Source organism: Mugil cephalus, chromosome 21 (assembly GCF_022458985.1).
Source record: "Mugil cephalus isolate CIBA_MC_2020 chromosome 21, CIBA_Mcephalus_1.1, whole genome shotgun sequence".
Classification (NCBI taxonomy): domain Eukaryota; kingdom Metazoa; phylum Chordata; class Actinopteri; order Mugiliformes; family Mugilidae; genus Mugil; species Mugil cephalus.
Genome location: NC_061790.1, coordinates 11,624,204 through 11,640,600, shown reverse-complemented (window position 1 = coordinate 11,640,600; position 16,397 = coordinate 11,624,204). Strand labels below are relative to the sequence as shown.

At 45.8% G+C, this 16,397-nt stretch overlaps 1 protein-coding gene across 1 annotated transcript in view; it reads left to right on the top strand.

Moving 5' to 3' along the window:
• Positions 1 to 16,397, top strand: part of nbas (NBAS subunit of NRZ tethering complex) — a 169,059-nt gene that overhangs the window by 19,851 nt on the left and 132,811 nt on the right. Inside the window, exons 15-21 of the mRNA XM_047573656.1 lie at positions 194 to 469; positions 6,115 to 6,240; positions 6,546 to 6,697; positions 6,804 to 6,941; positions 11,714 to 11,792; positions 13,725 to 13,829; positions 14,043 to 14,179. Of these exons, the coding sequence (XP_047429612.1) occupies positions 194 to 469; positions 6,115 to 6,240; positions 6,546 to 6,697; positions 6,804 to 6,941; positions 11,714 to 11,792; positions 13,725 to 13,829; positions 14,043 to 14,179 (1,013 nt within the window). The remainder of the gene's footprint in view (positions 1 to 193; positions 470 to 6,114; positions 6,241 to 6,545; positions 6,698 to 6,803; positions 6,942 to 11,713; positions 11,793 to 13,724; positions 13,830 to 14,042; positions 14,180 to 16,397) is intronic.

Sequence of the window (16,397 nt, the reverse complement as noted above, 5' to 3'; positions counted from 1 at the left end):
TGAATGCTGGGAAAGAAGCGTCCACATGCAGCGGAGAGGCAGTCAGTCTGAGTCTCATCTCACGATGTAGGCCAGCAAGACAGATGCTGTTTAATGCAGAAAGACAACTGTGGCTTTACGATCAACATATGTTTGCGGCGTTATTCACGTTTGTTCATCGGCGCACCTTCGTCTTAACTTCCCTTTCCCCCAGTGCGAGGTCAAGCAGGCCCAGAAGCGAGGGCGCCTCGAGAGCAACCTCAGTGGCGCTTCCGGCGACGACGAGGACGGAGATGACGGCGGCGACTCGGACTCGGACGACGAGTCCTCCGCCAAAGCCCGCTACTTTGGCTACATCAAGCAGGGCCTGTATTACGTGACGGAGATGGAGCGGTTCGCCCCGCCGCGCAAGCGCCCTCGCACCGTCATCAAGAACTACCGCCTGGTCAGCTTGAGGTCAACCACACCAGAAGAACTCTACCAGAGGAAGGTAGGAGGCTACCAAATCAAGTAAATCACTGCCGTTTTACTGTTCGTGTTCATCTTCATCTGCAACTAACTTATGCATGTTGCTTAAGGCGATAGCTGCGTTGGGTAGGTACTGTAAAAGCTCCCATAGTTGCCCGCAGTGAGGGCACAATGCTTTGTAGCTGACACAGTGGGAACTAAGTTTAACTTCTTTGGTGTTTGCCTTTTGAATTGTGTTAGACATTCTCTCAAATCTATATCTCTAAGGACGCATGTTATGCTTGTTGGATCTGATAAAGACCATATAATGAGCTCTTTTTATTGCTTTGGTTCCAGTTTGGCTGCTTTGCTACTCAACTGTCTGCAACGTTACTATCACCATTCTGATGACAGCTAGTTTTAACCATTAGTGCCATAGTAAATAATAATTTTGGAAAAAGTCTTCAGGTTTTTGGCTCAAGTTGTTTTTCATTGCTTGACTGTCACAGCTTGATCCAACTCTTTGGTCCAGATTGAAATGTCTAACAATAAAATTAATTGCCTCGACATTTTGTAGATGTTCATGACCCATAGACAATTGTTATGTTTTTGTAATTTTCTTTTGGATTCAAATAGTGCTTAGTATGAATGCTTGATCTGATTGTGAAGGAGGGACAGAGATGGTGGAAAAATAAGGAGTTGGACAAACAAGCGTTTGAAAAAACAAAGCTGGAATCAGTGTGGACTACAAACTTGAAATTACGTGTTTCACTTGTCTGTCTTCCTCTATGCAATTGATTCTGTTGCCACTAAAGGTTGGAAATTCTTCTGCTATGTTTCCGGGATCCCAAAGATCCTGGACGTCAAAGAAGTTCTGATTGATGTTTTGGGGCATGTAAACAAGTATATCGCTTTGTTTTTTTACCGCACATGTAAGTGGTTACGCTTGAATCTTTAACCATAATGATTTAAATCATGATGAAGAAATATTATCCATTTAAACGTAGTCACTGAGTCCAGGCTGTGGTGGACCCCTGGCTTTCTCTAGTGTTATGACAAGGTTGACATTTGGGAAGTGCCTCAATATGTCTTGGATATATTGTCCTGACATTTGGTGCAAATGTTTAAAGATGAACTGGAATCGTGTTGGTGACCACACAACTTTTCGTCTAGCACCAGCATTTGGACAAAATGTCACTTTGTCCAGTACTCTGGTGAACGACTAATTACTCAGTTAGTGACACTCACATGCTAACTGGTACAGTTATCATGGTGAGCATCCATCCATTGTCTCTTACTGCTTGTCCTGTTAAGTGTCACAGGGTGCTGGAGCTTATCCCAGCTGTCACTGAGCTAGAAGCATGGTTTATCACAGCACTAATGTACAAAGACAAATAACCTCTCACATCCACACCTGATGGTACTTATGGCCACTTTTAGAATCATCAACTTAGCCTGGGTGGCACAGTGGCATGGTGGTTAGCACTGATGAGTCACAGCACGAATGTTCTGGGTTAAATCTCACCATCTAAAGACATGCTCATTAGGTGAAACACTGATTCTAAATTGGCAGTGGCTGTGAATGTCTCTCTGTGTTTGCCCTGTGATAGACTGGCAACCTGCCCACCTTGTACCCACTGACTTTATATACTATGGACCAATCCATCGTGGCATCAACCACTGGATTCTGAACCTCAGAACTGAAGCCCGAAGTGGCTGCGGTCGCCATGTTGGATGAGCTTTACTCCGCCCACACCCGGATGCTCCAAATGTGGACAAGGGGGTCATGTTGGGGTGGAGCTGAAGCAGCCTGGGCGTTGTTAGCTCAGGCTACCGTCTGTCACTGAAAGCGGGAACGCCCTTAACCTCCTGAGACCCAGCGTCCTCATATGGGGACATTATATTTTAGGTTTGTGGCAGCTTCTTATTCTGCTTCATTTGGACCTGTTGTCCTCATAAGGAGACACTTTTGTCTGCCATGCACTGGTAGCGAAGCGTCAATACAGTCATTTATTTATTCGCTTATTAACTTTTCTAGTCTGATATAACATGCACATTGAACAAATTCACAAGACGTCGTTTGAGGACATTGGGATTTCATCGTTTCCAATTCAGGCAATTCTGACAGTGAAATAATCCCTGTGTCCACATAATTTATTTCAAAAACTACTTCCAGTTCAAAGATGATGCTTATTTTTTTTATACTTCTTAGGTCCTACTAATCCCAAATACCTAAGATCTTAATCTTATCTTAAAGAAATTAAGATGCATTCCAACCAAAGGCTTGGGTCTCAGGAGGATTATTATGCGGAATTTTAAGCCTTGATAAAAAAATAAAATAAACTAATGACTTGGAAGAAAATTCGCCACGGTACAGTTGTCATGAACAGTGAAATGAACTACTGAGACCAAAATCGTGACCCTCCGGAGGACAAGTGTACGGACAGAAAATGAATTGGCCTTTTTTTTATTTTTAGCCTTCTACAAATCTACAAAACCAGGAGAACATCCACGTAGACACATCATGCTCATGCTTGAAAGGCCCCAGCCGGTCAGCAGGTTTGTTCTAACCACTGCACCGCCGTGCGGGGCCAACGCAAACACTAGAGCTGCTGAGCAACACCGCCCCTCATTAGTATTTGACTGCACCAATAAGCCAGCTGTTTGGTCCCTTACTGCGGAGGCTCGAAGCCTCCGCTCACAGACAAGTCAATATCTTTAAATTTGTGTCTCATAGCGTTCACATATTTGACGCGCGTGGACAGACGGGCACTGGCCCGGTTTGAAGGTTCAGGTTGCAGTCGAGCTGAACTCAGCGGTTTTCGGGGATGAGATGGCACAACTTGGGTGAAAGTGAAAGAGTCACATTTCTGCTCCTGTTTACTTATTCATTGTGCCACACATCACAAAGTGCTTATGTGTTTAGGTTTGTGCAAAGCCGTCGTCAGTGTTCATGCTGGAATGCCTCCATGTTCGGATTTGAATGCTCAGCACTCTAAACAACAATTCCCGTGCTGATGCGCGTTTCTCTGCCTCACACAGAGCTGTAAATTCATTTTGGCAAAGATACTGATATTGCCTATTTAATATTTCAAAGATGCTCAGTTTCTAATTATACAGCCCCTTATGCAAAGCCTTTATCGTATTAAAACCGATCCTTGAGTCACATGTGCCTCAGTGTAATGCCAGTAATCATTTTTTAAGAGCAGCTGTCAGTTGTCCTCTGTAGCGGGTATCACATTTACCATGAAATTCTTGCCATTTAATTTAGCAGCGACTGAAGGACGCCGCACGAATCTGTTTGATCGTTCGTTCGGTTGTAACAGGCCGATCTGCAAAATTGCTTTCTGACTAAATAAATCCTTTGCCAGCTCGGCGGCGGAGTGCGATTGTTCTGTTGGATCGGCTCCAGAGTGCCGTTGAGGAGGAATGAAAACCCAGCAAGATGTTTAGTCTGCTTTAAGGCTATTTTTCAGTCCCGGGGGGGGGGGTTCTCTGAGATGCTAATTGCCGCATTAGAAACATGGCTGTTGGTGCTACTGGCTACAAATTGCAGCAAAGACAACGACGCGCTCTGTCACTGAGCGCAGTGAGAGCGGCGTCGGCTCTCGACGGCCCCCAAGTTTGAGCGTGATGCATCAGTCATTTTTATGACCCATCATCTGCAGCCTTCTTCATCATTGTCATCATCATTAGACGCCATTAATCATCACCATCCATCCTAACAGTGGAGAGTTACAAAGTAATATATCATTATTATCTCTTTGTAACACTCGGTGCAAGCGGCAGTTTCACAGCTGCTGCCGCCGTCGCTCCTGTTGGAATTCTTTTCTTTCTTTGTGTACCACATGTAGGCGTGTTGTTGAGGAGCAGCGCGTCCATTGTCTGCGTGTGTCTGTGTGTGTGCGCGAGGGCGTGCGCGTCTCGTTTTTGTGCGTCACTTCCATCTCATGTTGTATTTGTGTAGTTTGACATCTCCGCGGCGGAGATTACCCTCGGCGAGGGTTTGTAGTCCGATTGACTGTGAATGGAGCAGAACATGTGATTTCCTCAAGCCGGCCTCTTCACGCATTCAAGAGCTCGGTGATGCATTCGGTGGCGTAACCCTCCCCGTATGAGTAGCGCGCTGGCAGGGCTGCTAACAGTTTTATTAGCTGAATCCGGAGAGAGAAGGAAGCATTTTTTGATGTCCTCCTACGTGAGGTTTAACTGTGTGGGGTTCTCATTGCCCTCCAGGAACCGCAGTCTGGCTAATGTGTTGCTTTGTACTCCTACACAGCGAAAGAGATGGATACTCGGTGTGTCTGTCAGCCGCTTGCAAACACGCGCACACACACACACACACGCACACACACTGAGTGGGCCTGCATAAGCTGACGTCTCATTTTGTTGTTGGATTGAATAATTTGTTGAGACCCTGATATGAGAGAAATCTCTTCACGTTTTGACTTCCTAATTTAATTCGGTGTTGTAACAGTGACAAGAGAAGTAGCTGCAGCTATTAGCGTACCACAAAACGATGCGTGGAGTCAAGACGGTGCACGGTAAATGGTGATATCGACATGCTAACATACTGAGGTTGTGCATGCGTTACGTTTTGTGAAGATCCTCCGGGTCGTAATATATCTAAAACACAGCAACTGACACACGAATATTCCTAATAAGTAAAATTCAACCCAGGCACGTCCAACTCCTTGGGTATTCCACAAGCTGCACCCCGAATCACAACCAATTCAAACTGATTTGTGTTGCATATATTAAATCCAAGTTTTCCTTCTATTGCCAGTGTGAGCGAGATAGAGAAACTTCCCCACCGTATACATGGTGTATCTTTCATTAGTTCAACCCGGTCCTCCACCTCGGGTGCATCTGTCTTCGGCTACTTTCTAGTAGTTTATTCGCAACTGACACCATCCTAAGCACGCGTTTCCCCATGGAGCTCGCAAGTCTGATGTTCAGCTCCCTCAAAGTATAATACCCCGATCGTAAAAGGGATTTAAAACACCTGCGTTCGTCGTCGGACACCTGCTAGCGCGCCGCGGACGTGCCGGCTCCTTGCGATTTAATTGAGTGCGCGCTGATAACTGTCCCCTGATCCCGCCTTTGGGGATTTTCTCCTCCTGCCCATGTGATATTCATTCTTCAATTATCCCCAAATGTGTCGCCCCCCCCTCAGCCGTTCTCCTTATCCCTCTGTAGCAGACCCAATTCAGGCTGTGTCACATCGCACATTGCTACGCAGATTGAAATCTGCATAATCGAGCTGTTCCTATTCAGTCTCTGAGTATTCCCTGTGTGTGCACTCAGGGTTTCCCGAGTGCCATAGCTTGTGCATAGGTTTATTCAAAACCTTCATTGTCCTTCGGAGTGACTATTCTCCTGTCATTGTTTTTGCATATTTTATTTAAATACCACCGCTTTGTGTTTGATCCGTTTAGGTGCGACGTTTAAATCAGTAATACGCTCTAGTGATGGATGATTGGATAAGAATGTAATAAAGCATGTCACTGAATATGAAAGAGACCATTTGTATTGAATTGTCTGACCCTTACCTAGAATTCCTCTTTCATTATCCATTAGTGATTAACTGATGAAGGTTTCTTTAATTTCTCGTGGAACATTTGTCTGTATCCAATTCAAATGAAATGGGTTCACCGCTCACTGTGCCGTTTTTTGCTCGTCTCGTAGATTGACAACGAGGAATACGGCGAAGCCTTGTCTCTCGCCCAAGCGTACAATCTGGACTCCGACCTGGTCTACCAGAGACAGTGGAGGAAGAGCACCGTCAGCATCGCCTCGATCCAAGATTACCTGGTAAGAGAAGAGGGAAATAAGAGAGACGGACGAGGAGGAGAGATCGTGGGACGGAGCAGGACAGCGAATTGTATCTGTGTTTTTTCGTGTTTATCACATTATATTAGACGTCTGGTGAGGAATGTACAGTATAATGATGTGAGGGTGAGTGGGAGAGGCGCACGCTCGAGTGTAGCGCAAACCCTTTACTCCATTTCACGCATCATTTTTACCAATTTGTTGCAAATTTTCACACCCTCCCCGTCCTAATTCTGTGTTCATTTCTTCCCGAACTCACCCCCTTCCGCTGCCTCCATCCCACACAGAGCAAGATCCGCAAGCGCTTATGGGTGCTGCACGAGTGCGTGGAGCGCGTGCCCGAGAACGTGGACGCGGCCAAAGAGCTGCTGATGTACGGCCTGAAGGGAACCGACCTGGAGGCCCTGATCGCCATAGGGAACGGGGAGGACGAGGGCAGGTAGGGACACCTACGAGCGCGCATCCACACAGCCACCTGTCACCTCCTTCTCTCTGTTAGCCGGGGACCTAAAACACCCTCCCGCCCTTTGATTGGCGTGTCTCAGGTTCATCATGCCCGGCGATGTCGACCTCGACGACCTTCCTTATGAGGACATCCTGTCACACGACGAGGAGCTGGAGATGAAGAAGGAGAGGGAGAGCAGGAAGAGGCGGGAGCTGCTCGCCAAGATCGACTTCGGCAGGTACGCAGCCGGCCGCACTGCTGGCACAGTCGATGAAGGTGAAAGTGGATTCATTTGAACTAAAATCCTAAAGGGGAGAAACAGAAGCGACGGCCTTGTACAAAGCTGAGTAATCTCCCATTGGTCGTGGCCACTGGGAATGATGGTGGAGCTCCACAAACATTCACCACAACCACAGATGCTGATGCTGATGCTGATACTGATGCTGATGCTGATGCTCGGGGCACTGAATGAAACCGTGTGGTGTGGCCGTGTTGCTGATGCCATTTTCTTTTCAAATTAAGAGCAGGGACCACAAGAAGAGCTAGCTCCTTCATGCGGTGGCAAACATGTGGAGTGGTAACACTCGGAAACCTTTCGAGTGGTAAATATGTAAGAGTGTTCCCTAGGCGACCAGAGCACCTAAGGTAAATTAGCAACCCTCTGTCAACTACAAAGCGATGAGTGAATTGTATTGTATGTGGATGGGGATTAAGGGCAATGGTTAGAGATCCCACACTTAAGCTGAAGGACCTGTTGGCAAGTATATTTTCTCTTTTAGTGTCTTTGTAAGTTGTTACTCGTATTATTATTAAACCTAGAAGACAAGGGGCTGAATTCAGCTTCTTTTGGTTTGGTGGAAAATCCTACCGAACCTGAATTTGATTCGTGGCGTTAAGAAGGTCCTTTCGTCAGGTCGCCCCCTTCAGTTCAGCAAAGATTAAATGAAGCCATTATTGTTCCCGCATCCACCCGCATGGCGGCTGCCCTGTTGTTGTGGCGGAAGGTGTTTAAGGAAACCAGGAGGGAATGAGAGAAAGGGCTGCCAACTTTAACACTGATTGTTTGATTAGGTCGCGCGCCGCGGAGAACATCATAAAGGCAGGGACGTTAATGAGGATGAGGGAGAGAGGGAGACGGAGGAAAAAGCACTGGTGGAGATTAGTGGGTAATCTGCTGGAGGTAATTTATGCCTTTGTTGTCAAGTGCCAGGGGAAAGACTAATGAAAAACCCTTTAGTGATCACTAATCACCTCTCATACTCGCATGCATACGAATTCACATGCCCATGCATCACGACACAGCCGCGAGCCGACTGAGTCCACGCACGTTGCACACATCTGTTAAAAAGACTAAATGTAAACACAGTGCGTACAGTGTTGAGCGATGCATATTTCTAATGTGCGTTCAAACTGCGTGTTTGAAAGTGATGGTAAAGCACAGGCATTTTAGTTTTTTTTTCTTTAGCAGCTGTGTTTCGCCGCGTCTTTTGTTCTTCTAACGAGCCTCCGCTCTGTAATAGTTGCCCTTGAGTTTGCCGTTTAGTTGTTTGTCCCCCTGCCCCTTTGATTTTCCTTCTGCGCCGCTCATTGCGTAATAAAGCTGCTGATCTTTATTGCGGACCGGTAGTCCTTTGTAGATAAAGAGAAGATGGAGGATGAGCAAAGGATATGAGAAGGGGTGAAAAATCGATAATTTACAGACATTAAAAAAGAAACCATTAGCATTAAATCCTCGCTGAATTAACTTCTTTAAACATGTCTATTTTTCTCCTTTATCTGCGTTCGAGTCGGGCGGCGCGCGCACGTGTCCCTAAAAAGTGTCTCCCTTTGTGTGTGTGCGCGCGCGCCCGCTCGTTCGGGTGCCCTCGCTAATGGATGGCGCCATGTTGCCTTGAGGCCTGCGGCAGAGGCCTGAGACAGATAATAATTCTCTTAATTTCTTTTTAACTACACCACCATTACAGGAATGGCTCAGTATCGATCACAGCTGCTCTGAGAGCGTGCGCGCGCTCTCTCTTTGTGCGCGCGAGCCTCTCTTCTCGCGTGTTGATAAGGACCGCCTTCAACTGCCGGCTGTCACGCAGAGTGCATCTTTCATCCCGCCGCATGTTTTGTGGTTGGGCGCGTGTGTGCGCGCGCTTCACAGACCGGATCAACTGAGCCTTTTTTCCGCAATCGCAAGTTTGAAAAACAAAGTAAAATGTGATTATTCTCAACTTCAGGGTTAAAATAAATAAAGAAATAAATACACAAAGTGACTTTACAAGTGATTCTTTAAAGCCAGTGATTGGCAGCTCTGTCTGGGAATTAATCACACTTTCAATAACCAGAGTCAAACTTCCTCAGTGTCTTTTTGCTGTCTTTTATAAGATATTAATACTTGTTTATTTCCCTCTCGGCGTTCTCAGGTTGTGTTTAAAGCCCAACTAAAATGATTAAATATTTTTTACTGGCTGTCGAGCGTTCAGCTATCCTGAAACGCAAAATACAACTTTGCACAGACCTTGATTATTGCTTTCTTGTTTCTTCCCTGTCACGCACCTGCTCGTTGTTGTTTTAACTCGGCTCTTTTCCCCCCTTCCCGTAGTCGGTTTAATTATTTAGCCTCTTTCTCATCAGTCTTTTTGTATGATAATAAGTATAATTCAGACACTGCTGCGGGCTGTTATAACAACTGCGCTGACTCATTCGACAACAAAGTGGACAACGCCGCAGTTGTAGTGCGTTTTTGTTTGTTTGTGTGTGCGCGGGAGAGACAGAGATAGGACGGGAGGAGTGGGAAGTCGACTGCTGCAAGGTGTTTATGCCCTTATCTGATCGGATTCCGACGTCAGTCAGAAGTCCAATTTTCCTCATTTGTTCAAGCTGTGTGTGTGTGTGTTTGTGTGTGAGATGCTTTTCTTTATGCTTTTGCTGTTGCCTCACGGTGCATACCAGACCCTAGACCTTCGGCTGGAGTGTTAGCAGGTGTGCACGCTCATCTTAAAGCCATCAGGGTCCAGTCTCTGTACATTAACACCTTTGACCATTTCTAAAAGTAGGAAGCACAGCTGCAGTTGTAGCACATTACAGCATAATCGCTCAATCTGCAGTTTTATGTGTTGCATTTTGTTTCTTGCAAGCGTAATTCAGGAAGTAAATACGACCCCTTTCAAAGGCACCCGCACTCTGCTGCCCTTTTCGGTGCCCAGCCAGTGTACTACAGAGCCGTGTTTATGCAGTATACCTCAGTGGAATTCGGCATTAAAGGGGAAATGAAACATACGCGTATTGGTCCTTGCACTGCGAGCTACATCCGAAATGACACCTTTGCCAAAGTCGAATATTAAAAAGTTGCTTAATTCAAAGGTTTAAGAATTTTTCACCACTTCCACCTGGCTCGTCTGCTGGGGAGTTGCCGTTTCGTAATCGAATACGTCACGGGGTTGGTTGGATTCCTGTGAACGCTGTTGGAAATGGAAAGAGATATTCAGCCCGGTATAAATCCTATTGGTTATGCTTTTGTGGAAACCAAGCAGTGGTACCACAAAGAGTGGAAGAAGAGGTGAAACCGGTGTTTTGGGGAGAAGGGTGCACACTTTCCACGTTATATGCCGGGAGGTGGACGTGTTGGAAGTGTCGACGCTTTCACTGGGAGCCTTCTGAACGTCCTGTTTGTAGCAGGTAAGCTAAGCTAGCTGTAACCGCACGTTAAAATGTGATATAAACCAAGTACACGGTAGGTGTATCTGATTAAAATCTATCTTTTATTGTCCATCTTTCTCGAGCTCTTACTTTCACTGTCTACCACCATGGGAATCACCAACCCCATGACATCACGAGGCCACGGTTCGGCAAGATGGCCGCCATATTTTCTCCTTTCATGCTAATATTTGTCAGTGATGTTATATATTGACGATAAGAGTGGAACTAGCATGTACCTAGGCTTTGTGAACATCAGGACAGCAGCATTCGTTTTCCGTAACCACTTGTCCTCCACTTTACGTCAACAAAAAACAAGAAGAGGATCCTCAGGATCTTATGGGGAATATATTAGATTCTGGCTAGCGTAACTAAACGCACCATTGCAGTAAATATACAGTAAACTAGCTTTCTAATGTTTCCTCTCCTGCCCTGCCCTGCCACTCGCCTCCTTCCTGAAGGAGCGGAGCAGGGCAATAATTACCACCAGTATGAGCACTAAGCCGGCGCTCTTTGATGTACCAGGGAGTGTGTGTTGAGCCAGTGTTAATCTCTGCCAGTCTGTGTAGAGGAGCCCCGATAATGCCTGATAGCACGCTCTGTAATGAGGGATTAGGGATTAAGACGGCGGCGGAGAGGTCAGCTCCCTTGTGGTCACACCGCGGTTGATCCGGGACACATTTTAAAGGGGGTCCAGACACCGCTTCGCCTGGTCAGGCTGCTTCCTCGTGGAGTGGAGCTCGGAGGGTGAAAAACATCATACTCGACACTGGGTTGAACCGAGAGGGCGTACCTGCCCTACCACTCGCAGCAGTTCTCGGCCGCGTGGTTTCTTTCTCTTGGGGCGTACCTTGAGCAGTTGAATTGTAGGTAGATGCTATATAGCCCGGTGCCTTGGTGTTTCTGGTCATCCGGTGTATTTATGGTCGTGATTAAATGACATTGAAAATGGGTTTGATTCCCACAGGACGATCACTCACCTCATTGACAGCTAGCATCCTATACATAACCCCTGAATGGTTCTTGTGGTCATAAGGCGTTGATTTGTTGCCCTTAGAAAATGATTAGGTTTAGAGGGCACTGTGCGGTATTGTAGTCTCCAGTCCCAGGCATTAATATATAGGTCCCCGTGGGTTTGCTGTGTAGGGTCAATTTACAGTTAATTTAAAGCTGGAGTGTGTGTGTTAGCGGAGTGTACAGACCGAGCCTGTCATTCGATTCGTCCGCGGTTCATTTCAGTGGTCAAGGTCCGGCTTTTGATTGAAGGCCTCGTGTTAATTGTGTTGATGTGTGCTGGCGTGCCTCTGATGTGTGTTTGCTCTTATTTAGGCTGACGCTGGAGCAGAAGGAACTGTGCCGAAGCCGACTGAAGCTGCTCTCCTACCTGGACCGGCTGGCGACGTATGAGGTGAGGACGCACGCCGAGTCCGTCCAAATGCGAACCACAACACACACTGAGACATATTTACATATTGGTACAGAATATGCCTCTTCAAGCCCAAGGCAGCATTTTAAGTGTTTGACTAAAGGCTGGCTGCTGGTTGAAGAATCCATACTTTAGCTGAATGCGCCAGGTTTGGTTTGTGTCCTTGGACAAATGAATTAAAATCAGTATTGTGAGCACTTTTGTAGCCAGATTTACTGTTTAGAAAGACTAAATTGAGGCATTATTATTCCAGGTGTCCACCAAAAGCAGCAGAGAAGGCATTCAATATATAGACAAGGAAACTAGGAGGGAACGGGAGCATGGGCTGCCAACTTTAACACTGATCACAATATAACATGATGATCGTATCACATTATAGCTATTGATAAATCCCTAGCATATAGTTAAACGTTTTCATTGCTTTAATTTTCAAATGGCTCACCAGCTATAAACCAATAAGAACATTGTAAATTATTCAGTTTTGCCCAAAACAGAGTGATTGATTGAATTCGAAGTGTCTGGCCGCGACTGCACTTTAATCACATGCAATAAAGATCAAACGGAGAAAATAATGCATATACAGCAGGAACAGAATGGAAAAAAAAAAAACAGAGTCTAAGAAAACAAAAAGAGACAGCGGCTCTTTGTCTTCGTTACTGAAACTGCAGCTAATACTGTGTTGTTCCCACTCGGAGGCAGCAGGCTCAGTGGAGTCTGAATGGATGTTTTCCAGTCACGTCTCATTTTGAAAATTGAACTCTTGAGATTTGGGCCTGCTTCTGAGAAACTTCAGAGGAAAAGAAGACGCGTTCAAAGCACTATTAGTTACTATTAAGAGTGATGTTAATGCATCTCACATTCGCATGTAATTGTTTACATTGAGACAGTTTATTATAGTCTTTTTCCCATTGGCAAACTAATGTATTCTCCTTTCATATCCAATATTCATATACCCATCTGCCATCTAATGATGCTCTCTCTTAACCCCACTAATCTCTTCACAAATATTGAAAAGTCGTTAGAGATATGAATGTTCTACCTAGTTGAGAGGTAAATCTACCCTGAAATACTGTTGCACTATACCGCTAATATATGCACTTCAGTGCAGCATAGATAGATACGTGCTTAAAGTGGAACTTTGACATTTGCAACTACTTAAAACTCTGGTTTTCCGATTTACGGTGAGTAATGTTAACATGCGCGCCCCTTTTCATCGGCGATAAATCACTGATGAAAAGGGCCTCGCTTTCTCCCCGCGCCGGAGAGGAGAGATGAGATTTTGCCCTGCTAGATATTCAACTCGGAGGGAATGACGTCTCTCTTTCTTTTCGGACATTGTCATGGTAACTGCAGCACTCGTCAGGTTCCTTTTGCCCCGATCCATTTTCTCTGGCTGTCTATGAATATGATATTAGGGTTTTTATCATCCCGACTTGGGCTGGCTCTGTCTGCATACGGCCCATTCAAAGGCCATCCATCAGACACACACACACACACACACACACACAGCCTCACACACTCCCTGGCTCAAAGACGCACGCATACACAGCCCGGCATAGAAGATGCTACAGTGATTTCATAGCCGCATATACACACAAATCCCTCCAGCCAAAGACCAGGACAACAAATGCTCCTTTTCCGACATATGCTCGCACACACTCGTAGCCTCCTCAGATGGTTCTGACTAAAGGGACGCGGCAGCTAGAAAGTTAAATAGCATCTGGGCTGACTTTGCTCCAGGCCATTAATTTGCAGTCACGTCCTCCCTCTCTCTTCTTTTAGTTTGTATTTCTACCTTCTCACAACATTTATTCTGCAAAGTTAACCATCTGCTTCGCAATCTTCTCTTCTTGAGCCGCGGTCCTGTTCTGTCTTTCTCACTTCCCTCGCTCTCCTGCTCGATATGTTTTCCAGGAGATCCTCGGCGGCCCCCACGCGGCCGAGCATAAATACGATGCGGAGTTCTTCAAGAAGTTCCGAAGTCAAAATATTGTTTTGTCAGCGAGAAACTACGCCAGGGTAACATCAGCTTCTCACTTCCTGCAAAATACATGTTCACTGCACGCATTTCCTTTTCCCTTTTCCTTGTAATATACATACAATTATATATTTTAGTTTCAATATCCAGGTCATGGTATAACTAAAAAAAGTTTTTTAGATTTCAAATTCTCGTTTGCCTTTCAATTTAAAATCAGTTGAACAACAGTTGCTAAGGTGTCTGTTGGCCTGCAGGAGAGCAACGTGCAAGCTCTTGACATCCTGTTCACGTACCACGGGGCAGAACTCCTCCAGCACCGGCTCGCGATCCTTTACAACTTCCCTGAAACCACCTCTCCACATGAGTACACCATATTGCTGCCAGAGGCCTGGTAAGAGACACACCGACACACTAAAGGGTGAAAATAAGAACGTGACAAGACGCAAAAAAGACGTGTTGTGTCATTTTACGATGTCCTGTTAAGAAAAGCGAACAGCGCTTAAAATTGACTCGGGTAGGAAAATGTTTGGAGTAGACGTTGAGCTGAACGTAGATTTCTAATGCAGTCAGCATGATGGCCGTTCCCTTTAGCAGGAAGAAACCTTGAGCAGAGCCCAGCTCATATGGATGGACCTATCTGCCTAAAGCTGGCCAGGTAGAAACAGAGACCAGCAGGAGGAATGAGATAAATATACATCTGTCATAGATACGTACACATGACTAAAGCAAACATGTAGAATCAGATGATGATACAGATACAAGATACAGCCGATGATGTTGCATGAGAGTTTGAGGATATGAAAGGTAGACAGGTTGGAGAACTCCAGGTAGGAGAGTGTAACCGAACACCCACACAAACCGCACACAAAAAATGAGTTGTGATGAGACTCAGAGATAAAGCTCATTTAGAACACTGCAGGAATAGAAAAGCTGTAACCTACGCACGTAGCCAACGCGTCGTAGGTCTGAGGCAAGTCGGATTAATTTGTATTTCAACAATGGTGACGGAAACTTTCATCAAAATTTCGCAGACGACGAGTCATACGAGCGTATTGTGTTGCCGAACCCGCTCAGTTAACCTTTCCTCCGTGTGTTCCAAAACAATTTTGCAGAGATGAAGAAGCAGACAGAAAAACTAAAGCAGAAACACGCTACTACCGAGTGGACCAGTGGTCGGCACCGCCGTGATGCATAGTTACATTTCTGGGGAGGTGTATATGCGTCTGCGTATGCTCTGCACGGTTGCCGTGGCTACGGCTCCAAATTGACGCCTAAGTGAAGCCTATTACGCTCAACTTTTGCCATAGTCTTATTTATGATGTTATTCTCAATCTGCTTGTATTTTATTTTCTAATTTACATCCTGCACAAAAGGAGAAATTATTGCCTTTGCTCCGACATTACACTCTATTTATGTTCATGGCCGTAGCCTTACTTGCACTTCCATATACCGCGCGGCACCTCCTGACACACACTTCTGCCTCATTTGCACCTCCCTGGAAGCTGCACCGCCACGACCGCGGGGACGCAGGCGACCACGGCTGCGGCGGTGGCTCCGAAATGCATTTCCTCTTTCACACTCAGACTAACACGGAATTTATATGCTCCTTCTGCCCATACACCATCTACTCAGACGCCTTTTCTCCGAATTCCAATTACAGAGCGACGCCGGCTCACCAGCACATGAGCTTAAACACTTAGGCCACGTGCTCGGGCTGTAGAGTGGGCGCGAATCCATCCCGGGAGTATGAGCCAAGCTTTAGAAATGAAGGTTTTAATAACAATAAAACTCAAATAGCTGCAAGAGATGTGCCTCGGCCGGTGTAGGTGAGCGCTTCTTTCCAGGAATCGCCCCAGCGAACGGTGTTGTAAAAAAAAAAAAAAAATGCCTGCGTTACCACAGGGACACCTTCATGTAATGCAAAAGTCACACGTCCCTGTACGTTTCAAATTAAAATCACCTAAAAGTGGAGTCACACCTTTGTTGGAGCTTGCACTCGAAGGTCTTCTGTCACATCTTCTTCTTCTCACCTTCACACAGCTGGAATGACTTTGCTGCAGATTAAACTAAATCTGATATTACAGACATGTATAAGTACACATCAGTGTAATGATAATCAAACAAGACAGGCTCATTTGTTAAGTCTAAACATATACCTACATACTGTGCCTTTATACTCTATCCTAAACCTTCCCGGAAGAGTTGAAGCTATTACAGCTGCAAAGGGTGGATCAGCGTCATATTAAACTGGATTAAGAATGGGAAGTCACTTAAGTTCATATACGTGTAAAGGCAGGTGAGCGAATACTTATGTAGTGTTACAATATAGTGTGCGTGAGAAGGAGATGATGGAGGGGTGTTCTGGAGAGAAAGAAATCATTTCCCGCCCCTTTACGGTTCCCTAATAGAGATGACAGACTGGATTTACTGATGATTACAGCCAGTCAACCAATGTTCCTCTCTTATGCCTCTGTGCCGGTAACGGCGGTGGCCCGAGGCGTCCGGTTTTCAGGTCGTACGTCCGTCCCATTCTTGTGAAATGGATATCTCTGGCACGACTTGATTGAATTTGTTCAAAGGTCGTTTGGACGGGGATAAATGGACACCGA